Source organism: Kogia breviceps, chromosome 2 (genome assembly GCF_026419965.1).
Source record: "Kogia breviceps isolate mKogBre1 chromosome 2, mKogBre1 haplotype 1, whole genome shotgun sequence".
NCBI lineage: Eukaryota > Metazoa > Chordata > Mammalia > Artiodactyla > Physeteridae > Kogia > Kogia breviceps.
Genome location: NC_081311.1, coordinates 99,724,909 through 99,750,765, shown reverse-complemented (window position 1 = coordinate 99,750,765; position 25,857 = coordinate 99,724,909). Strand labels below are relative to the sequence as shown.

The window sequence follows — 25,857 nt, the reverse complement described above, 5'->3', positions numbered from 1 at the left end:
TGGGAGAAGAGTGAAGTCTCATATGACTTAGTGGGTGCAGTTTAGCTGCCCATGCCTTCTTTGTGGTAGACATGTAAGTGTTTACTCTCTCATTGTGCTTGATTAAGAGTCCTTGGAGTATTAATGGTTGCTCCCACGCTGTGTAGTTCTCTGATGTGGATGAAGAACTCTGTCTACACTTATACCCTCTGCCCCTCTGTATACATCGGGCACCACGAGCCCCGTTCTCCCTGAGCTACCTAGATAATTTGGTTTGGAGTGTCCTCAGATATCTAGTTACCAAGTGTTATCTAAGAAAGAGGAGCTGAGTCAACCCTACTTGTGTGGGATGTTCATTTCTTCAGAGATTAGCAGGCTGCTAACTTCATGTTTAAAGCTTCATGGGTTTGTTCACTGGGTCTTATACTTTGTATTGTTTTTTTTTTACTTCATTAACATCTTCCCTTCTTTTTATTATTTTCTCCCCATACTGTATTTGAGCTTATTTTACTGTTCTTTCATAACTCTTTGAGATCAACATTTAGCTTATTTGTTAATTTTGTGCCTTTTCACATTTCTAATATACACAATTCCTTCTAAATATTGATTTGGCTGCATCCCACAAATCTGATATATTTTAAAATTATTTTCAAATTCAAAATGTTAAAAATTTTTAATATAAATTCTTCTTTAACGTAATGGATTATTTGAAGTATCCTGTCCAACAGAAATATAATATGAGCCACAAAGGCAGCCACACTTGTGATTTAAAATTTTAAACTTTGAATCACAAGATTTCTTAGTTCTTTAGTTGTGCTCACTGTGATGTCTTGCTACTGGTACCCCAGATTCTTGGACGTGGCGTTGTCCTGTTTCTTTTTTTTTTGGCGGTACGCGGGCCTCTCACTGTTGTGGCCTCTCCCGTTGCGGAGCACAGGCTCCGGACGCGCAGACTCGGCGGCCATGGCTCACGGGCCCAGCCGCTCCGCGGCATGTGGGATCCTCCCGGACCGGGGCACAAACCCGCGCCCCCTGCATCGGCAGGTGGACTCTCAACCACTGCGCCACCAGGGAAGTCCTGTCCTGTTTCTTATTAGCTCCATCGTTTTGCCCATGATCTTGTTAATTCCTCTAACACTCCTGCCATTAATCTTTTTGGATTCAGAGTGTCTGATCTTGATTCTGTCAAATCCTTACCACCACTATGCTGCAAGAACTATCACCCTCTGAAACTCAGGCATCCTCAAGCATTTGGAGACTCCTGTACAGAATATTTAGATCCCTTTTCCATTTCAGAACAATAAATATATTTTTAATCATGTATAAATTATATTATGTCACAAAACTTATTAGTTTATTCCTTCTCATGCTAGAGTTTATCTGTAATGTTCTTGGCCTACTGATAAAGCCTCCTGAAAGCCTCATGCAGTTTAATTTTATAAACTTGGCATTTCACCAGCAGGATGTATTTCTGATGAGTAAAAAGTGTTGGTTTTCAAAACTACATGGGACATACACACTCAGCCTAAGCCACATCTAATATTTTATAATACGCATTGGAATATAATTTCCTCCATTAAGTCAAGCCTGCTCGATCTCTCATTTCCAACTAGGATAAGTTCATTTTAGTGCTAATGTGACAATCGGGACTGGTGACTCTACAGAAATTTTTTTTCACAACTATTTATGATTTATTTGCCTACAGTGTTCTTTGGAACAGAGAGGCAACTATTTGGGACGTGGACAGGCATGAGCTGACTACCAGTCTGTCCCCCAAAATAAAAACAAATGTGGCATCAAGGAAATAGATGGTTATACATAAAAAAGAAAGCAAAAAAGAAACCATTGTGTTTTGCTTTGGCACAACTTCCAATAACTATTGTATTTGAAAACTTCTTAATATATCATAGGCTTTCTCCCAGCTTACAGAAGATTCAGTGTCTTGGCTGACTGTTACTGCAGAATTTATGAAATATTGATAGAGAAGGGCAGTCCTTTACTATACAGATATAAAAACCTGCAATCTTAAATTAGGCAACAGGTCCTTTCTGGCATTTACTGGTATTTTGATTGCAAGCACTACCCTAGAAGAAATAAAATTTAGTGTCAGAATGAGAATGAATTATGGTTAAAAAAAATCAAGAGAGAGAGAGAGAGGGATACAGAGAAAGAGAGAGAGAAAGATTTATTTTGCTCTGAGAAAAGGTATAAACTGGATAGAATTAGGGGAGTTGAGAATGTCCCTTTAAACTGTGGTACTGCAGTCGATCTCTGTATGTTTTCTGGTATTCATCCCTTTGAAAGGAGAATGAGAACCAATATCATTGGCTGTACTGTGCAGCTGTCACATCTCAGTACTGAAAAGGTACAGTGCAAGTGAATTGAAACAGTCTTTAGTTTTCTATTCCATATCGCCAAGAGCTTTGAGAATGATGAACCAAGTGAATGCTTTTTTTAGGGCTGAGATACAGATCCCTCCAATCTGACAGCGTTTCAGCCTCCGGAGTGAGAAAGCAGCAGCAAAAGCAACAGCAGCAGCAAAAGCAACAGCAGCAGCCCAGCTGAAGTCCAATAAAGGAGACCTGATCTCTAGTTCATTCTGAACTCCACCTGGGAACTTGCACTGTCCAGGGTCCTGAAACATGAACCAAACTGCCAGCGTGTCCCATCACATCAAGTGTCAGCCCTCGAAAACAATCAAGGTAGGACCCAGGTTTTCTCTATCTTCTCTCTGCTGCTGTGCATGTATGTTCATTAATTTACCTAACACATGGGCATTGGTATGGCAGGGCACTGACAGTGGCGATACCTAGTTGGTTTGAGTTTGAATTGAAGGTGGATCTGTGTAAAGTGTTCGGTCCTGTTTGTATTGTACATGGACAGGAGAGAGTAGTTTGCACTAAACAATGGTTTTACCTTGATGACTTTGTCTTTTTTTTGACTGAGAATCTATCAGCGGTATATTTCAGAAACAAAGTTTAGTGAGCTTCTAGAAGAGTTTCTAATCTATGTCAGTTTTTTTGATGGAATTGGGAACAATTTGCAAGCTGCTGGAAACAGATAATGTTAAATTGAATACAGATTTTATTACAGTGTTTCATTGTCGTATGGATTTGGGACTTCTCATTCTTTCCAAAGAAAAGTGCATCCTTCATTTTGAGTGTTGAACTGGTGGTTATAGTGAAGTGATTTTTATAATGAGTATAAAAGACTTGGAGGGTGTATACAAACATATGTTCTTATGTATGCCACCATACAAGTCAAAAACAGTAAGGTGGTTGGATACACTCTTTAATACAGGTGCTTGTTTTAAACTTGAGGCTTTTCTGACATGGTTAAATGGAGAGGACCAAGCTCAGAATTTTACTGTCCTGTTTTAGTGTTAAGTAATGTTTATGTCATTCTCCTTGTTCTTATTTGGGATGTTCTTACTCACAAGGAGACTTATAAATAACCAGGTTTCTACTGAAGGATTTACTCTATAGCTTGCCATTTATCTGTATTAGATTACTATCTGTGTGAGTACTTTGCATCTGGGGAAAGTAATGGCTTCCTCTGGAACTCTTTTATAGAAAAAACTGATAGCCTGATGGATCAACTTTTGTTACTACGATCTCTAATTTCCATACAATTGCATACCTTTTATTCAGGTTCCAAAATTTGAAAAGACTGATTTTATTATTACGTTACTTTGGGGTTATATTTCAGGCCTTTGAAAATACTGCATAGACTGCAGTTACAAAAGGAATATAATTTTCAGCAATAAGTCTGTTTCTTGTGAACTTACCTACCCTCTGTCAGAGTCCTCCAGTGATAAATAGACCACAAAATGAACACTTTATTTCATTGATCTGCAATTATTTTTAAAAGCAGTGAGGTCTCCAGGATATATTAAATGATGCATAATTAGACCCCCATCATAATAAACATACAGAGTTAACTGAAATGATGAAGAACCTAAAATATTAGGATAACTTACACCATATCTAATTGCAAAAGCATAATATCAATATTTTTCAGCATTGGATTTTCTGCACTGTGTCCAAGTTTAGAAATAAAATATTGGGTTTTAAGATTTAAATTTTTCTCTGTATGTCAGATTCCCACATGTATCAATTATATAAGAATACTGTCACTGACAAATGCCAAAACAGTACATATATGATACTCTACATTGTGATATATAAACTCTAGTGGGAAATATGTGCTGTGGTCTAAAGTGGGGTAGAGTTACAATCTGGCGATCTACCTTTGAGTATGTTTAGAAAACCATGAAATGGCTTGTGGTTTTCTGTTTAAGTGTTTGAGGTCATAGGAATCAAGTGTTTTGTTTGTCCTTTTGTGTATTGAGTAAGGACAAATGAATGCTACTTTCTGGGACTTAAAAATCACTTCCCTATTGGTGTTCTAGCATTGACTGCCCTCAGACAAACTGTGGAGGCAGAAAAAAAAATGTTTCTAGTGTCAGGTTTTATATCATCTTGCTGATCTTGCAGATGCTGGCTTTTCGTTCTAACTGCAGCCATTGAGTTGAAATGAAAGACATCATAAAATTGGACAACTCACCACTTAGCAGTGTATTATATTAATGGCTTAATGAAGGAATCTTGAATCAAAGCTCTCGGTGGTTTGGTTATTGTATAAGTTAAGTTCTTTTGTGCTCCCCCCAACCGATATTGCTCTGGGGAGCAAAAGATGTGTGATGTTCATAAAGTATATATAGTTGCAAGCATTGAACTATTAAGGGAGTAATTACTTGAGTATTTTCCAATTTGCAGTGGTAAAATGAGATGAGTGGAAAAGCTCTCTTACTTCAAATTATATGCTCAATTATGAAACATTTATGGCTTTCGAATTTATACTAAAAATGGCTATCTATATTTAGGTAATGCATTAGTCTATGAGCAAAATGCAGTAACAACTTAAGGAGAAACCGTAAGAGGAGAGGTTTTTGGAAAGTTATGAGATATTGGCGCTCAAACGACTCTTCGAACTTTTAGAATCTATCTTGTTTTGTTTTAAATGTGGTTCTTTAGAGTTAATTTTTTCTCACTTTTAGAGGTACTATCTGAAAATTTTAAATAAAACTCCCTTATGGAATCTGGTTGGCCTGCAGATAATGATAAATGACCCACTTTGGGGCTCTAGAAGTATTCAGATACTTAAGAACTTGTAAACTGTTCCATTTTGAAATTCTAAAACCTCTGGGGACTTTTCCTCCATAGTGCGGTGTAATAGACCTCTAGGCAGTTGTTTTCCATTGTCAGTATAGTAACTGCTGGCTGCTCCTTCTCTTGATAGTTTAACCACTGCTAAAAAGAATGCAATGGGAATGAACAAAAATGAATTGTATTGGTTAAAAATAGCTTTAAAGGCCAAAATGCATAGGCGGACAAAGAACAGGTGTGTGTGTGTGTGTGTGTGTGTGTGTGTGTGTGTGTGTGTGTGTGTGTGTTTCCCCACTTGATGTTTAAAACATGATGATATCTGCAATGGGTCAAAGTTAGCAATTATTGCCAATGAAGTCTATCCGTGGTTATGGTGGTAACAGAGTTGGAGAAAGAGGCATTAGGAGGAGTCATAATGTTATAAAATGGTTAACATTATTCAGGTGGCTTGACATTTGTTTTTTTGTCATTCTGGCCATTATTCAACTCAACTAGTTCCTGACACATTCTTCCTGATGTGCTTGAGCAGGTGTTTTCTTATAGTCAAAACTGATAAGTGAGAAGAGAGTGGAGGAAGTCAAATAAAGGTGCCAGGCATGTTTCCAGATCACTTTGGATGGATTGTTGAATGCAGTGCATTCATAGAGCCCTCTCCTGTTTTAGAACTTGTAAAGCGATGAAGCTTTTCCTGAAACGATTGCAGATCTTACCGTCAATGGAGAAGCACCCTAAAAAAGGATCTTTCATTCTGAGATCTGTAATGGAAAGTTTTAACGACTATCTGGGAATGCTAAATACAGATCTAATCTTGGCTTATTATAAACCTGATTTCTGAAGAATTGTCCCCACCTTGGACAACAAACTTGTTTTTTTCCTCCCCTATGTCGCCTTCTCTTGGCTACACTGAATGCAAATCAAATCTTCCAGTCAAATCTCTGGACTTGGTTTGCCTTTTTTTCCAGTGGAATTGAAAATTTAGACCTTTGCCTAAAAAATATGAGAGAATTTAAAAATTTCTTTCATATATTAATATAAATTGAACATTCTAGATTTATATTAAAATATGTCTAATAGTAGTAGAGGAAATCCTCCATCCTTCTTTTCAAGTTAGAAGTTGGGCATAAATTATCTAGGGTTGGTGCTTCCTGGATCAGGAATCATATATATTTTATTATGGTAACTTCCAAATATAGTAGACAATATTACTTTATTTTTCCCATCTAGTGATCTTTTCATATCAGTCTCTCTCCTTCCCTTTCCCCTTTTCAAGACTTGCCTGGTTTATTCAACTCCTACCTTCACTCCCAGGTTTCCAGTCCTATGTAGAAAAGGATCCCAAGGTCTAAAAGTCTTAGTTTCATTCTATTTCTGCTGGAGTAGCTGAACGCTTTTACAAAATATATTTGAACGAGTCTTTAGGATTTTCATTGTCTTTGGAGTAGAACATCTATGAACAGGCAAACTCTTTTCATCATAATTTTGACTGATTTTTATACTGTAATATTAAAATGTTACTATGCTAGTAAAACATTTTTTACCCTACCACCTCTAACCCACATCCCCGTTCAAAATTATGTTATAAGAAACAGTGAATAAAACAAAATAAAGTAAAAGAGAATGAAAATTCTATAACAAATAATTTTTGTTAAACCTGTGGACTTGAGGGTGTGTGGTAGTTAGAAAATGACTTCTGTCTTTAGCAAATTGGTATTTTGCAGTGTGACACTGTGATGAGTTGGCATGGTAAGACTGACTTGGAATTGTACCAACTGGCATCTCAGTGGTTGTTAATTCCACACCCCTAGCCTAAAGGATGGGAACCACATCTGTATTTCACATGGTACCTGAGCTGGTGTTGCAATTGAGTCTTAAAGAGTATTCCATAATTATATAACCAAGTTACATCCACAAAAATTTAAAAATGCAAAAGCATATAAGAAAAAATCCTTCTCTGTATGTCATCACAATATGCAAAATGTAACCACCCCCAATTTTACTATTATATGAAATTCTAAGTGCAAAGATTATAATAGACTTCTGAATTGTATCTTTCTCTCTTAGAGATCCATCTTGGTCCTAATCCTAAGGACTTTAGTCATACGGAAAAAAATGAAAGAAACTTTATTAAATTATTATCTCAACACGGACTCAGACACACTAAAGAAAAAGTCATCATCTGTATTCAGTGACTTCTACAGTTCCACTTGGCAAGGAACATACTTTTTTTTTTTCAGCATTAGGAGACTGGGTCATTCTCTTAAGTGATGATGTTTGGGGAAGCCAGAAGAGGAGGCTTACAAAAAATTAGAATGAAGGATCTTGTCTGTGAGAATTTTTTTCCTCTGTCTCAGAAATGGTCTACCTCTTTTTAATTATTCTGACACAGCTTCCCATATGCTTAGGCAAAAATAACAGACTGTGATAAACATGAATAGGACCACAAGTTAGAAATTCTGCTGATGACCAATTTATAGTCGTTTACAATCTGAATTTACTGCCAAGTATTTAAACTTTAAAAGATTATAGGGCAATTTTATTTTAAATAACTATCAATTAAACTGTTTTATAAGGAAGTAGTAAAGGTTTATATTTCCTTTTTAGTAAAGAGTGACAATGTTATAATGATTGGCCAGTTTTTGTATTTTGTTGGCTTTTTTCTTAATAAAATAGAAAAGAACAGTTTCTCTTTTAATTTGATATTTATAGCATTTAAATAGCAACTTTTACTTCAAAGAAGTATTGTCATATAATATTTTATTGAGGTAAACTTGAAAGATTTTAGAAAATACTTAATACTTCATTTTCTAGAAACTCATGTTTTGGTCAGGTAGTAAAGGCATTCTGGATGATAAATTTGTGATGACAAACCAGTCTTTGTCACTGAAAAGCTGTGGTTCTACAAATGTAGCACAGAATAAATAAGCTCAAGTAATGCTTCTTAAAGCATCCTCCCCGAGCCAATAGCACCAGTATCCCCCGTGGACTTGGTAGAAATGCAAATTCCTGGGCTCTACCCAGACCTAATCAATTGAAAGCCCTGTGGGTAGGGCCCAGCAATCTGTGTTTTAACAAGCCCTCTGGGTGACTGGATATGTATTACAATTTCAGAAACACTGAGCTAAAAGAATACAAAATAAGGCACACTTGTGCTATGATCCACCTGTAAGATTTGACTGTTTGGGTATCATAGATGGAGTCTGAAGAACTTCAGAATGATACTTAGGGTCATTAAATAACATGAATTCTATGAGAGCTGAGATCTCATCAGGTTCATCTCTTCTATCACTCACAGGGCTTATTTGATACAAAGCCCTGAATACAGTAGACATCAAATATATATTTGTTGATTATTGAATGAGTGCAAAAGTCTATCAGCTCTAAGATGAACTAAGTCAACTTTTAAAATCTTGTTTAATAGGTAAGCAGGTTGGAAGCCTTGCTCTCTCTTTTAAATTCATAGTAAGTTTCTCAATAATGTGTATTTACGTTTTGTTTGGCTTTTGATGGTTCTGTTCTCTGATTTTGGTCTGAGGCCATCTGGTAATCAACACTTTTTGGTGTTGATCCATAGTCACACTAAGCTGAAAGTGTGCTGAGTAAGTGTCTTCCTTCTTGCCAGCTTCCTCTGAAACTTGGCAAAACTACGGTAGGCAGGAGTATCCCTATGGCCTTTTCCCCTCTCTTCATGAATACTCTTTAGCCCTTGGATATAGGCCACGTTGGTAGGATATAATTGGCAGCAGTATACCAAAATTTATCATCATCTTCAACCCTGACCTCCCATTGAGAGAACTAGCATGGTATTCCAATAGCAGAACTAGATTTAAGCTGGGTGATAAGCTTTGAAATAAAGAAATTTACCTTCTGAACAGGCTTATTACTTGGAAATTCTTCAGAACTTTGTTTGGTTTTTACAGTTACCACTGGGAAGAAAGATCGAATGCACACAGCCTACCCTACCACCTGTGGATGGAGTGTAAGGCAGATTGGTTCCCTTTTCCTTTGGAGGGTCATCCTTAACTTGAATTCTCACTTCCCCAGTACCACCGTGAATCATGTGATCTTAGCTAAGGCAATTAACCCTGTCAGGGCTTTTCTTCCCACTAACAGAAGGGCAATAAACTTAAATTACCTCCCCCCAAAAATGCTATGTAAGTGCTTTGTATTATAATTTGTTCTAGTAGCAATTTTTAACGGATATGACATTTTCATAGAGAGGAGTATAGTGAGAATCAATTTTTATGACATAAAAGCTGAGAATTTTATTTGCAATTATTATTAACTATAATGATGATAAAACTCATTTTGAAGTCACCAGGGAGCTGAAAAGTATCTTCTAATATTGTAGGAACATCTGCAAGATTTCATCATGAACCTGTACCAGAAAAGTAGGGAGAAAAGGAGACTGAATTTAAATGACATCTGAAGGACTGATTAATTCAATAAAAAATTCAGTTACTCATCCTGGTGCTGTGCGACAAACAATGGAAGATACCGAGGGTAGCTGCATGGACTGTCCATTGAATTGAGGAGATATTTTATCATGATATGGATACAGCCTTCCTACTACCTCTGTGCTCACTGTTTCCTTTGTCTCGTCTACCCTTCCACACAATGGTCCTTTTAACAGACCCATATTCTTACCTGAAATCTCCTACAGAATTTTCTCAGTGAAAGTTCTCAGACTCCGCTAGGCAAGCAGTCATAGTCTCAACTAATCATCTATGTTCTCACATAATCTTCTCTGTACCTGCTTAACAACAACTCATCTTCTGAGTTATAATTATTTGTTTCCATATAAGTCTCTCTACTAGCTCTTAAAGGAATCTTAAAGGGTCTCTGTCTTTTATTTTTTGTACTTGCAGTGTCTAGCCCAATATCTGGTGCCTAGCAGGTGCTCAATTAAGATTCTTTGAATGAAAGAACAGTCAAAGAAGGTTATAAACTCATTCGTCTTCCCAAGAGATGCAGTCTGACTTCTGGGTTCAGAAACATGCTGGTCCTCCTTGACTCATGCAGAACTAAATGTCTTACTTTAAAATATGTAAACAACATTTGGAGAGATGACAAAGGGGCCTCACGGCTTTTGACAACATATATGCTAGTCCTCTTGGGGATGAGTGGTTTCTGTAAGTCAAAAATAGGTTTCATATTATGAGTGTCTTTCTACATTAGGGTTAAGGAAAGTCTGTATCCAAACAGAGACAATCTCTGTCCCTGTTTTGGGGCTCGTGTTAGCATAGCAGACACTAGTTGCTGCTGATTTTAATGGATGGGTAATGTAGAGGAACTATTGACTCTGGCACTTTAGTGAGGCTTTTTGTCATCAGAAACCTTAATTTCCAAGACCAATCACTGCTGCTGGATAGAAAAACACCACTTCTCGCAACTTTGGGTTCCAGGATTTGGCCTAAAGAAAAATGGACTCCACTTTATTTTAATGGAAAGTAAATAGCATGAAAGTACTTATTGTACTTAATAGATGGGCCCTTTACTTTAATTTTTTTTTTTTTTTGAGACAGTGAAAGAATTAGGGCAGAGAGACTATGCCAGACAGATACAATTGCAAATACATATGGGAGGGCTGAAAGTACTATTTTTCAGAATGTGACTGTATTCTGAGGGCAAAGCTTAAGGGCAAAGAGTACGAAGAAAAGATCACGAGATTTAAATTCAGGATCCAATTCTGTGACCTTGGGAAGCATTCCTGAGGTCTTCAGGTAGAAAGTGAGAATGGTGACACATTCCTGGTCCATCTTTCAGGATAATCCAAGTATAAGATATTATTAGCCAGACAGGTGTTACTGAAGGTAAATCTTAGTAAGAACAAAAGATTTGTTCATTAGCTTGATTTAGTACCATGCACCTTTATGAACTCTAATAATAGCTGGTCTTTAAAGGCTTTAATTTACTGGTAGCTTTTTAATTTAAAAAGATTTTTTGACTAATGACAGTCATTGGGCTATACCAAAACTTTTTGTCTTTACTATTTGAATATTATATACAGATAACCGTTTTCCTGGTATACTGGTTGCTAACTGTCTTTTCAACAATGCCCAATGACACATGAATGACCTCTGTTAGTGACATTAGATTTTAGTATAACAAATTCCTGGAAATTTCAGAGGTAGAGGTGTGAAAGTTCTTTTCTTGCTACTCTCCTAATTACATTAAGCCATGTGTTGTCTTTAATACAGACACCTTAGGTTTCTTGAAGGATTACTTCCAAAGTTCTCTCTCAAAGGCTCACACTTTTTCAGAGAAGACAGGGAAGATTAAAGTACATTTGATGTGCTACAATTCCACAGCCATAAATTTGAGATGTTTCTTACAGATGCTGTGCTCCAGATTCTCACTCTGCAGACGAAAAATCTGAGGTTTAAAGAGGGAAGTTAGGTGAGGTGAGAGTTGTTCCTTTCATCCTTTTAAACAGGAACCACACACATACACAACCATCCTGCATGATTGTCTCATGATTAACACTTGGTATGGCTATGGTCCTTTGAGGTCTGGGGTAAGTTAAAGAGTATGTAGATTTTATTAATCAAGGTGCTTTTAGCTGAAAGTATTAGAAAATAACAAAATTCTATATGACTTGGTTAGAAGAATCAGAAAAGAATAGTAATTTCACAAAATGAAAAGTCCCTTGGTAGAGCACTTCAAGAGTCAGTTAATTTGGTGCCCAAATAGCTCGTCCTAGGGCCCAGGCTCTTTGCACCATCACACTTTGTCTTTCTCAGACTAGCTGCTTCAGTTCCATAATTGGCGTGCAGACCTGCAGTGGACAGAGAGAAGTTTCTTCCTTTGAGTTTCTTTTTAGGAAAAAGTCCTACACATTATTTCCCCTCAACTTTACGCCAATTCCTTATCCATTGTGCTTGACGATGCATATGGTTAAAGTGAGGATGTAGAGGTGGTGGCTAACCAAATAAACATGGGGTTCCGTTAGAAACAGGGAGGTTAGACGGTTTTGAAGGAGGAAAAAACATGCACCACAGAGATCGGCAAGAAGGCTTTTAGAATTTGATGGACATGGAATGTACACCATACTGTGAAAGACAGGTAATGCCATGGTCTAAGAACTGTTTCAACAAAGATGTAACAAAGTGAAACACAACATTGACTCTGTCTCATGGCAGAGATACCTTCCATCACTTTGGAGCAAAAGGGTAGGAAGAGAGGGTCCCAAGATTGTCTCATTTGGGTAGCCTTGTCTCCTTTGATATTAAACAACTCAGTAGCCAATCACTTTGCATTGTGTTTTCATTTTTTTTCTTCTATTACAGAAATTTAATTCTTAGTTTACTTCCCAAAACAAAAATTTTAGTACCATGTAATTTCACAGGTAAATTCTAATAATCAAAACAGAAATAAATTATTTCTTCAAAAATATTTTGCTAAATTTTGAAGTGGAGAGGACCCTTCTCTACTCATTTCATCTGATCATTATTGTTACTATTATTAAAATACAGCTGTTTTTTGGACATTTTCTCAACACTTAAAAATTCTCTTTAAATTTCTTTTTAAAATAGAAAGCAGTCTAAATCTTTTTTTCAACTGTGAAATATTCTTTGTGTTTTAAATTAATTTTTATTGGAGTATAGTTGATTTACAATGTTGTGTTAGTTTCTGCTCTACAGAAAAGTGAATCAGTTATATATATATATATATATATATATATATATATATATATATATATATATATATATATCTCCACTCTTTTATATTGTGTTTTCATTTTTCACATATCATTGGGCTCTTTTCTTTTTGAGCAAGATGAGGGGAAATGGTGATATTCTTTATCATATAATTAGGGTTGCTCAAGGCCTATTACAGTGGCCTCTTCTTTGGTACCTCTAAGGACTTGGAGCGTTTATGCCTCCAAAGTTGAGAGGTAACATAATAACTATGGTTAGATGTACAGTTGAAACTGTGGTAGCTGGAAATAGCATGTCCCATGGAAAGACACACCAGAACAAAGTCCACTCCCCTTCCCCGTGAAATATCTTGGAGAGGTATTTATGAAGGGACACTACAACTACGTGGGATCACACCAAAAATAATTTTTAAGGGGGCGCAGTATCTCTGGTTTGTAACTCTGGCTGTGTGATGTTGGTAAATACTGTGGATTTAATTATCAGACGCTGAACACCAACAGACTTATGTCGGCACCCAGACTTCTCCCTTGATCTCTATCCTCAGATGTTGCTCTTTCATATAGATGTTTATAGATGTTTCATGTAGATGTGTAACAGGCACTATAAACTTATCACAGTAAAATCAGAACTTTTGATACTTGCTGGCTACCCTTCTTTCACCTAACATCATTACATGATTCCACCATCTTCTTTTCAGAGACTCAAAGTAAAAACCTAAAGATTATTTTTTCCTCTCTTCTCTTCAGTCCACCATCCAATCCATCAAAAGTCCTGCCCATTCCGCCTCCTAAATGTATCTCCAGTCTAACCTCTTCTCTTCACCTCCACCAGCGGATCCCCCAAACTCCACGCACACACACATTTCATCTAAGTTATGGCAACAACTTCAAAGGACTCCTGACTTCCAGAAGGCCTTACCTCAATTAATTCTCCACTCCCCAGCTGGGTGGTGGTTTCAAAATATGACTCTAATCATTTTGCACACCTGGTTTAGATCTTAACATCGCTTTTAGAAAACAACCCCAGGTCTTTAACCTTACCCTGATGACCCTGCATTGATCTGGCCCCTGTTCTTTCCTATGACCATATTGTGTCCCATTCTCTAGCCCCAACTTCACCCCATGACTTTTCTCCAGCAAAACTGGCCTCCTTTCTGAGCCTAAAACATTGCGAGCTCTTTGCCGTACCATGGTCTCTGTGCTTCTTTTCATTGTCGAAGAACTCTTTTTCCTGCAACTTTCCATGTAGCACCTTTCTGGTTTCAACTCAGGCCACTTCTCATGGACTCTGCCCATCTAGGGTGTGGTCGCCCCTATGTTGGTGCCGCAGAAACTCATAACCAACAGTGGCGACTGTCTTCTCTTATTCCCATGTGCTGCTCTCCAGCCCACAGGGGAGCGAGGCACTCTTCCTTCTGTGCAAGGAACAGGGCCTTCCTTCCTTCTCTTAATCTTTGTTCTATTCCCTATCAGAACCCTTGTAGAAAAGGGTTTTACTTCATCAAAGAACCTTTCTAGATTCTGGTTTCCAGTTCTTTCCTAATCACTATGTTAGTTCAACAAAAATTTAGCAACTATATAATAAACACCATGTTGCACAGATGTGGATACCATAAAGCATAAGACACAGGACCAGTCTTTAAGAGGAGGACATTCTGGCTTCTTTTCTCCTCTCCTTTTGCCTGGGATAAAGGAGGAGGACGCGGGAAACTAAGTCCTCGATGACAGTACAGCGTGAATGTTCTCTGGGAGACCAGAGAAGGTGCACCGTTCTCCAGTTTGTTTGAAGGAGTAAAATTTGAACTGATTCCTGATGGGCAATCAGTCGTAATCTTGGTGAAGAATATGGGAGAAAGGGACATGCCAGAGAGTGGAATGTGCGAAGGCACCCAGGTAAGGGAGAACCCGCCCCGACCGCCATAATTATGGTCATTATTGTCTCATCATTACCATTTTGAGATACTCACAGCTCTAGGTGCTTTTATGAGATATTTCTAATTCCCACGATGACCAAGCAAGGAAAGGATTATTATTCTTATTTCATAAGTTAGAACTTTAATTTGTCCAAAGTTTCTCAGACCATAAGAAGTGGAGCTCATAGCTGAACCCTGATAAGTTTGTTACAAAACTGGAGCTGACAGCTCAGGTTTCCTGGCTTCTCTTTTAGTGTTCTCTCTGCTCTCTCATGCTCCCACAAGCTCTACGAAGCTGGTTGTTGTTATCCAGGGTCCTCTGCTCTTTTAAGCCTCTAAATCAAAGTTTCCTGTTCTCCCCACAGGAATGCCCTCTGTGCCTCCTTTTCGCCTGTCTGGTAGATAATGCTATCTTGGACTCACTTCACAGGCAATTCCTCTCCTCTCTGAAGCTTGGCCTCTTCCTCAGTCTCTCCTTCCCAGTCTCAGGAAGACTGCTTGCTTTGTGCTTTACTGGACCTACAGCACACCATTGCCTTTCTATATATTTATCTTCTTATCCTCTCCCTTCACCCTCTTCCTTATCCTATCGACCCTTGCCCTCACAACCCAACTAGAGCTGAAATGTAGGGTCTTTGAGGCAAAGGTGGTATCTCATTTGTTATTATGACTATAGTGTTTAGTACCATTCCTGACATGAAGTGAAAACTCAGAAAGGGCTTGCTGAATGAATGAATGAGTAAGCAAAGGCCATCTAACATGGAGAATGATATGTTACTGCTCCAGAATATTCTTTATAATATTAATGTTTCCTTTCATTTGATACATAGTCACATGGCTCTCATTCTGGGTGAAATGTAAGTATGAGAAAAGAAGCCAATTATGTTTGTGCTTTTTTCAAAGAATTTTCTTCCCCTATTGTGTGTATGTGTTTGCATGTGTGTGTGCATGTGTGTGTGAGAGACACACACAGAAAATATGAGAGCTGAGTTTTTAAAATGTAAATACGGTTGAAATTGGCTTATTGCTAAGTTCTTTCATAGGTGTTTAGGTGAAAAGATTTTAAAGTCATTTCAAATGTGGAGAAATTATTTTTTTAAGAATGGGAATTTTCCATAAGAAGAAAATATTTTCTGAGCACCGACTCTGTGCTAGGACCTCTCTTACCAGCCAATTCATTTATTTTTTACCTCTTTGCTGCTAAGGAAGTAGTGGGAACCTGTATTTTAATTAGCTGATCTTAGTCAAGCCCTCTGCATTCATCATATCTTTGAACATTGCAGGGAAGGACATGAGCCTTATTCTACCAAAAAATATTAAGGGCTTAATTTAAGGATCTGAGTGAGGAAAATGTAGAATTGGGCCTTCTCCGCAGTTCTGCCTTGACTTCATAGTTCAAGCTCTTTCTGTTACACCACATGGTAATATTGCTTATACAAAACATACAATTTAAGGGATCTTTATTCTAAAACATATAAGCACTTGATTTTCCAGGCAGTCATTGCATGCTGACAGATTTGTCTTTGCAAAGTCTCACATTTTCACAATCACCACCATATTTATGTCTTTTGCATGTATCACTAATGGATGGGGCCAATTTGGAAATAGGAGAACTGGAAACCCAGGATTCAATGCAGGAGAAACAATACAGAGTCCAGAAAGTGTGTCTGATGGGAACACCAAATAGGACATAACACCATCAACTAATTTCAGAGGATAGCTTAGGGCCTGGGAGAGACTGGACACTCAGGAACAAGATCAGGATGAACAGTGATTTTTAGGTCCATTTGGACTGACGGCGCAAGCAGAGGAGTCTGTAGCAATCTGGGCCTAACTAGAGCCCGGATAAGAATATTAACAACAGCAACCATGACAGTGTTCTAAATATTTGCAAAACATTTTTAGATAGCTTCTTATTGACTGTCAACTACAATGCTGTGAAACACACATGCTTATTATTGGTAGGATATGACAAAATGAAGAAGGAAATATGTGGTGCTGGAATAAGGAAAATAGCAGTATGTAATGAAGTATGAATATACTACACAGTTTTGTAAATTGCAACAGATTTTGGAAAGGCAACTGTTAAGGAGTGTAATTGTAATTGTTAGACAAATATTTGGAGCATTTAAGGTACTTGGCTAAATTTTTCCTCATCAGAAAAATAGGCAAAGGAGGCAACTTGTGTTCTAGAGGCCACTGGAGTGTGATAGGCTAAGGGCACACTTGAAGCTAGGACCAAGCTAGGCAAAAATAGCAACAAATATATCGCACTGCACATGTTCCTGGCACTATGGTTACAGAGCCCAAGTTCTGCTGCTGATGGTACAAGGTCCATCAGCAATAAGAAAAGCCAAGAAAGCCAAGGGTGGATATAGAAAACACCTGGTAGAAGTGGAGCTGTCCATGTCCTACTCAGCTGCATCTTGGGGGGAAGATTTGAGAACGGATTTGAAATGAGTTTGTGGAATAGACCTAGGATGGTACTCTTGGGTAAATAAATAAACACTGAATGTTCAGATATCAGAGACTGTGTATCTGTTCTGGCTTCCACTGAGACTCTGTCAGTCAGTACAAATAAATTTAAGATTTCTTTGTCCACTTGGTTTCACTTGATCTCAGTTGCTCTAACTCCAAATTTCTCAACCTTGGCACCATTGACACGTTGGATCAGATCATTCTTTGCTATGAGGGCTGAACTGTGCACTCTAAGATGTTTGACAGCATCCCTGGCCTCTACCTGTCAGTAGCACTCTCCCCAGTTATGACTAGAAGGTCTCCAGATATTGCTCAATGTTCCCTGGGAAGCAAAATTGCTCCTGGTTGAGAGCCACTGGCCTAACTGGTAGCCATTGCTACAGGTGAGAGAGGCCTTTGAGAGTAAATGAGGCTCATTCTGGTCTCATGGATTTTTGGAATTGAGAGTCCCTGTGACAGTCTATCCCTGGGCCGTTCTGACACGGAGGATGGTTGAGCCACCCAGAGGGCAATCAGAATATTGAATAATTATCATCTGAGGTTTATAGATAAAGGGATTCAGTCAGAGAGCTAGAGATCTGTCCCCACATCACATGGAGGAACTGACACTTGAACCCCAATCATAACACTATGCCCCATCTCTTTTCTCTATAAGAAGTGGCTTTTGGGCTTCGCTGGTGGCGCAGTGGTTGAGAGTCCGCCTGCTGATGCAGGGGACGCGGGTTCGTGCCCCGGTCCGGGAGGATCTCACATGCCGCGGAGCGGCTGGGCCCGTGAGCCATGGCCGCTGAGCCTGCGCGTCCGGAGCCTCAACGGGAGAGGCCACGACAGTGAGAGGCCCACGTAACGCAAAAAAACAAGTGGCTTTTTATCCCAGGCTTTGAAGATTCCCCAAACCTTAGGTACTGAGGGAAAGGGGAAATAGATAGGACTTTGGGTACTCCTGCGCTTCCACCCATCCCTAATTTTATCTTGGCCACAGCAGCATTACAATCACCATCCTATGTTGATAATGGTTTTATATTTCTACTGAAGTAATAACAGGTAAAATCCTCTGCATTATCCTTTACACAGAGAGAAGTTCAACAATATTTCTTATTGTTTTCAAGAATAAGGCAAGCTGAGGCTGCAGGGGTATTAAGTTTGCTAACCTGCAAGATAGAAATTTAATAGGGACTGGGACCCAAAAAGGCCGTTTCATTATCCATTCTTGGTCTCTTTCCAGAAAACGTCATCCTGCCTCCATATTTCACTTTTCTAGGCTATCCTGAATTATTGTGCCAGAGTTATCTTCTGGCAGAGACTTGAGAAATTTTACCCCATTCTTGAGAATCTAAATTCTCATCCTGCTAACATCTTGCTTGGCAATCTTCAAATTCTATATTAATCCAGGAATTTCTAACTCTTCCCTTTTTCATAAAATAGGGATCAGCTTCGGGCAAGAGAAACACAGCTTGACAACTCACATCTCCCGTATCTGCCTGTCATGATATCTGAAAATCTACATTTAGAGATCGAGTTTGTTAAATAAAGATATTGACTTCTGCAGTTATCATTTTTCTTAAAAGCAGATGAACTCAAAAATTTTGACATATGTATATTTTGTCAGCCAAAGACAAACCATCTATTTTGGGAGGCAATATTGCATACTTGTGAATTGTGTGCTTTGGAATGTGTGCTTTGGAATTAAACTGCCTCAGTTCATATTCCAGGTTGCCACTTTTAGCAATATTATCTCAGACGAGTCTTCTAAATTTTTATGAACCTCCTTTTCTCCTCTGTAAGGTGGGGTGATAATGCTCTCTATATTGGAGTTATTGGAATTAAATGAGATAATATATGTAGAGCATTTAAAAAAATAATAAATAATTTCCAGCTCTATTGTTATTACTACTTTATTCCCAGGGGACCATCCTGCCTGCCTATTATAAATTAAAGAAATCATTGATAAGAACAATATCAGTGGTTATCTTGGCAATTTCACGATCTTCTCTGAGTTATCAGAAAACAAAGGTTATAATGAATAGATCAATAAAAATATAACTACAGCAAGGAAAATGATATTAAATGAATTATAGTATATTAAATCATCCCAATAAAAATCAAATTCTTACTGTAGTAAGCCAGTAGAGTCCCTGTAGTAGACATTTTAAAATGTGATATACTTTTCTCCCTATTATACGGATTGGTAGGCGTCTAGTGGAGTTTCCACTGTCTTGTTTGACTATTTCCAGAGGACCAAGGAAGGATTCCTGAAAGTGTGAGTTTTGCCTTATATGTTAAAGAGAACTTTAAAAAAGAAGTGTGAAGGTCACTAGACGTTATATCAAGTATTTGACATTTTAGATACAAAAGAGTCTTAGAAAAACTAGATAATTAACATATTTACCTAAATAAGTGTCATCTGACTAACCATTTTATCATATTCTTAATCTGGATCTTAGAAAGAGAAGAATAGTGTAGTCAAATCGCTATTATCTTTACTAATTGAGTAAATTCTAGAAATGTGAAGAAAAGTATAGCGCAGGAGCTAAATCAATGTTTGCAGAATGAATGTTGAAAACTTCTGGTTCTTAATGGTTGCCCTTCCCTACACCATGCATGTCCTTACTGTTGCTATGACCTTTTCTGTTAGCCAGCTGGACACTGTCACACAACATGTTAAATGTACCACTGGGTGATGTAACCAGTGATTTGGGCATTATGTCGAGGCAGGTTTTGCTCTAGGGACCTAAATTATTAATACTCATGTCACTGATTTTATTACCCTGTGGTACATGTTACATGCTGCTTGACAATAGTCATAAGAAGTAGACTTTACATAGATCTAGAAAGACCCAGATCTATGTAAGATCTACTTGCAAAGACTGGTGTCAGAACATTCTATGAGACCCGGGAAAATCATGTATTTTTTCCTTTTTTTCTTCCTTAGGCTTCCCCTATTTCATAATATGTGTAAAGCCAATGGAATTGGGTCAGGATCACTTCTGTATCACAAAAGGTCTCAAAATAAGCTCTCTTTCATTCCAAAAGGATACAAGTAATTTAGATTAAAGAGCAATGAATATCATTTAGTTTATCATAAGGCACTGCCATTCCTACATAACATTTTTGCTATGAAATCTCTATGTTAATAGTGTTTTCTCATTTTATGTCACTGAGTGCAAGGCCTTATACCATTACTTTAATTATGCTGTGCCTGACTTTTTTTTCTTCTTCTTCTTTTCTTGAGTTGTAGTAAAGACAGTCTCATCCTGCTGTTACCATGACTTACCCCTGCCATTCATACCTGGGGGAACTCCTTGGCTGCCATGGCCTGTGTAGTGACAGGTTATTCCTTGCTGGACATAAAGCACAGTGGGATTAAAGCCATTCTCATCTCCTGAAGTCCTCTTACAAACCGTCTACCCAGGTGTGTTAAACTACGGAAAATATCTTCTATTTTTCTCCCAAAGATTATAAACAGCAATATGCTGGGATGATGACGGGGCTGGATATGAGAAAAAATAGAGTAACCTGTTTTCTGAAAAATCATTCAATTGCAACCAAATACATTTTCAGATGGTTCCTTTTTATTTTTTAAATTCTAAGAGTATGTTTGTTTTGAAATTTCTGAGTTAAAAAAAAAAAATTTGGAAACTTACAGACAAAAAGTTCCATGCTAGTAAACCTCAGTCTTTTCTTATATTTTGGTATACTACTGATTGTTTACAATCTATAGACATTTTGCATATAATTTAAGATTAATTGATGTATCTAGAGTTATTGGTTCGACCAAAAAGTTTTTCGGGTTTTTCCATAACATCTTAATGAAAAACCCCAACGAACTTTTTGACCAACCCAATAATTAAACCATTCCCTCTCTACAAAAGAAGCTCACTTGTCTGAACTGCAGTAATTCTGAATATATAATGATTTAGATGCATCTATTATAACTGCATAGTTAAAAAGAAAATGCTGGGATAATTCAAAATTTAAATAGGATAACAGAGTGTACATTTAAACTACTGATATAAAAGACTTTGTCAAGCTCTCCATATTATGGAAAACATGGGTCCTCTTAGCATTACTCTTATCTGTTCACTAAAGACCAATTCTCTTTTAGGTCCTTCTTGCCCTAATGTCAATTTTGTAGCTTAGTTTGTGTTACTCTCTGTGTATGAAACTAACAAAACTGCCTGTTTTTCAATAGACATCAGTCTTTCATTAATTCTGAATGCCTATTCCTTTAATTAATCCAAATTAGAGATTATGTTTCTCCCCAAACAAAATATATCCTTACATCAATTAAATGAGAGTTTTTGATGAAATACTTGCTAACAGAGAGTAAGTAATTGAGATATAATTGTTTGTAGATGAAAAATAAGTACCACTTTCATGAAAAATGTGAGTTTAATGCTGATGATTTCCATGATTATGATGTGTTTTATGTGGCTTTTTATACCACTGTTTTGGAAGCATTCAGAATACCAGTTGAGGCAAAAGCATCTTAATGTTTGTTTTAGTGTTTGGCAACAAATATAGTTTATAAAATATGTAATATTAATATTAAAAGCTCATGCCAGATTGTAACTAACATAAAGAATTTATTCAATCTCTTTAAACGCATCGATTTAAAGCTACATCTGAATGAGTTTTCATTTAGCATTTGGGTTTCTTAGCATTTTCAGCAGGCAAGCTCTGGCACAGTTAGGGGGTGTGTGTTCTCCCCTGATTGGCACACCCTGCAAAGCAAGGACTCTTCATGTACACGCCTCAATCCTTCTTTTAAGGATCGGCTGGTGACAAGCACCTTCAGCGCCCATGGGGTTTGCTGAGTGAGCAGAGCGCAAAAAGCTCTCCTTTTGAGCCATGTATGTAAGAGGGAGAAGATGGTGGGAAGTGTCAGGCTTACAAATCTCTCCTTGTCCCATTGATTCACCAGGAGAGAACACTTTTCTTTATCATCGTTTACTTAGCATTTGATTCCTTGCTTCACTTCACTAGCTCCCCTCTCCCTTATGCTCCCTCACTCCCATTAATAATCAGGTTCCTTTAAATCAGGTCGTACAGTTCTTTTTCACGTTACATTACATGCTCGAAGAAAGAAAATCTAGAATGCTTTAGGAAAGACACAGTGATGTCCTGCTGGTGCAGGGGGCCTGTGCATGGGGAAACAAACGCTGGCTTTTCATTTTGGTCAGATCTACACTTGGGCAAGTTAAAGATTCTGAGATGCAGTTTCCTCATCTCTAAGTTAGAGGATTAGAAACGACATCAGGAAGTACCTGGTATATATCGAATATGATAGAATATGGCTTCAACCTTTAGATATAAGAAGATGGGAAAGGGGGAAAAGAAACAAGAGGAAGGAAAGACAGATGGAGGTGAGAGCTGTGTGGAGGCTGGAGGCTGGTGAGGAGATGATGAGACCTGGACCAGGTTAAGACACAGAGGTCCTCCTCATGAATGGAAAGGGAGAAGCACTGTGATATTCATCACTTGAGAAATAACCAGAAGAGACTGTGCTGATGTCAGGAAGAGGCTGGGGCAGGATGATCAAAGCAAACACATGAGGAGCTTTATTAGAACAGAATGTTATCCTGCACTACAAGGCAATTTTCCTCTTTTAAAAATTCATTTTCATTATACAGTAGTTTTATATTCGCAGACAAGTTGCAGAGATAGTACGGGGAGTTTCCATATACCCCAATCCAGTTTCCCTTCTTGTGAACACTTTACATCACTGTGATACATTTGTCACAGCTAAGGAACCAGCGTCATGATGTTACTGTTAACTAAACTCTGTACTTTATTCTATTTCATTTGTTTCTCCCCAGTGTCCTTTTTTCTGTCCCAGGACCTCATTCATCGTACCATGTAACATTTAGTCATATGTCTTCTCTCCTGGTCTGTGACAGTTTTTCAAGCTCTCCTTGTTTTTGATGACTTTGGCAGTTTTGAGGAGTCCATTATTTTGTAGAATGTTCCTCAAGTTGGATATGTCTGATGTTTTTCTCTTAGTTACAATGGGGTTAATTGGTTTTGGGGGTAATTTGCTATTCAATTCTGGCAACCTAGGGCATGTGCTATCAACATGACTTCTTATTGGTGCTGTTAACTTTGATGACCTGGCTAAGGTAGTGCTTCAGATTTCTTCATTGTGAAAATGGACTCTCCTCTTCCCCCTTCCCCTACCTTGCTCTTGGCCACAAGTTACACACAGCCTCCACTTAAGAGATAGGTAGTTACGCTACATCTCCTTGAGGGGGAGGTATCTATGTCAATTACTTGAAGTTCTTTTATTCAGAGATTTGTCTCTCTTTCCCTGTTTACTTATTATTCAATCATTCATTTTTATCCATATGAACTAATGGATATTTATTTTATATTTGGTTTATAATACAACACTACGTTATTTTATTGCTCAAATTGCTTTAGTTTTGGCCATTGGGAGCCCAGGTTAGCTCCTGTGTCCCTTTGACATGCCCTCATCACTTTTTACTTCTTGATCATTTCCTTACTTTCTGACACTACAAGGTGCTTCAGGCTGATCTTGTATATCCCATGCTCTAACCCTAGAATGAGCCAATTCTCCAGGGACCCCTGGTTCCTTTTATTTGAGAATAGTAGTAGAAACCAAGATCTGGGTGCTGAGGGTGCTTATTATGACTGAGGTGTTGTTGCTTCTAGGCCCTCTCAGCAGACAGAGCTAGAAAATATATATGGTATGCTAACCCATGCATGTATGCATATCTATAATTATTTCTATGTCTATTTATATGTATCTGTATTAAGTATTTAAATGTGAGCTCATACAGCTGTTTCCATCTCTCATACTGTACCATGTGGATAATTCTAGAACCCTTTGCTTCTCTGTAACTTTTCACTCCAATAGTGAGAAATCTGACTTCCACCACTGGTCATTCATTTACGTACTCTTCCCCCCCAGGTTTACATGTACAGTGGTTTCAGAATTGTTAACTTGCATCCCTTTGGAGAAGCAACTTTACCAATAAGGGTACAGTGCTTATACATTATTGTTTTTTTCTCTAATCTTATACTTTCAGGTCATTTCCAAAGTTACCTATGTTGACTCCTTTTTAACCCACACTCTTCAGTGAGGTTATGTTGTACTTTTATAATACGGTTGATTCTTTTGTCAGAGTATGCACTCCATCCTGGGATCCCCTAACCTACTAGTAATTTTTAAAAATTTGCATACATTAACTCTTTGTTCTGTAAAATTCTGTCAGTTTCGACAAATCCATAGCATCATGTATCTGCCACTACAGTGCCATGCAAAATATTTTTACCACCCTTAAAAATCTCCTGTGCTTCACCTGGTCAATGGTGCTCCTCTCCAACCCCTTGCAATCTCTGATCATTTTTTGTCTCTACATTTTTTTTTGCCTTTTCCAGAATGTCATAGGAGTGGAATCATGGAGTATGTAGCCTTCTCAAATAGGCTTCTGTCACTTAGTAAGGTGCACTTAAAATCATCCATATTGTAGCATGGATTACTAGCTCATTCCATTTTGTTGCTGAATGGTATTCTCTGTGGATGTATCACAGTATGTCCATCCATTCATCTTTTGGAGAACATCTTGGTTGCTTCTAGTTTTTGGTGACTTTGAATAAAGGTACCGTAAGCATTCATGTGAAGATTTTTGTGCGGATATAAATTCAAATAAGTTGAGTGAATACCTAGGAGTGCAACTGGTAGGACATATGGTAAATCTGTATTTGGCTTTATAAGAAACTGAAAAACTGCCTTCCAAAGTGTCTATACTATTTTACATTCTGACCAGTAAGGAATGAGAATGCTTTACCAGCAGTGTGGTATTGTTAGTTTTTTAGATTTTAGCCATTCTAGCAGGAATGTAGTGACATATTGTTGCTTTATGTGCAACTCCCTAATGACAAATGCTATTGAGGACCTTTTCATATACTTATCTGTCATCTATATATCTTCTTTGGTGAAGTGTCTGTTCAGTTCTTTTGCCCATTTTTAATTGGGTTTGTTGTTTTCTTGTTGAGATTTAATAACTATTTTTTTGCATGTATTAGATGTAAGTCTTTTATTAGATATGTGATTTGCAAATATTTACTCACAATCTGTGGCTTGTCTTTTCATTCTTTACCTGTGTCCTTCTCAGAGCAAAAGTAATTTTTTTTTAATTTAAAAATTTTACTTTTGGGCTTCCCTGGTGGCGCAGTGGTTGAGAATCCATCTGCCAAGGCAGGGGACACGTGTTCGAGCCTTGGTCTAGGAAGATCCCACATGCCGCGGAGCAACTAAGCCCCTGTGCCACAACTACTGAGCCTGCGCTCTAGAGCCCGTGAGCCACAACTACTGAAGCCCACGCGCTTAGAGCCCGTGCTCTGCAAAAAGGGAAGCCACTGCAATGAGAAGCCCGAGAGCACCACAACGAAGAGTATCCCCCGCTCGTCGCAACTAGAAAAAGCCCGCGCACAGCAATAAAGACCCAATGCAGCCAAAAATAAAATTTTAAAAAAATTTACTTTTATACTCTTTTTATCCACAGCTATATCCTCTACTATGTGGAACTGCTCACGTTATTTTCAGAGTACATTACGTTAGTTTCTGCTGCTCTACATAATTGCATATTATATCTGAAAGAACTGCTGTATATTGAGTGGTTTAACTTGTAATCTTAGT

The 25,857-nt window shown here is 37.9% G+C and overlaps 1 protein-coding gene across 1 annotated transcript in view; it reads left to right on the top strand.

Annotated features, from left to right (window-relative positions):
* The first annotated feature begins 2,351 nt into the window (after nucleotides 1–2,351).
* DPP10 (dipeptidyl peptidase like 10) overlaps nucleotides 2,352–25,857 on the top strand; it is a 1,329,914-nt gene continuing 1,306,408 nt past the window's right edge. Inside the window, exon 1 of the mRNA XM_067025881.1 lies at nucleotides 2,352–2,681. Within this exon, the coding sequence (XP_066881982.1) occupies nucleotides 2,622–2,681 (60 nt within the window). The 5' untranslated portion in view covers nucleotides 2,352–2,621. The remainder of the gene's footprint in view (nucleotides 2,682–25,857) is intronic.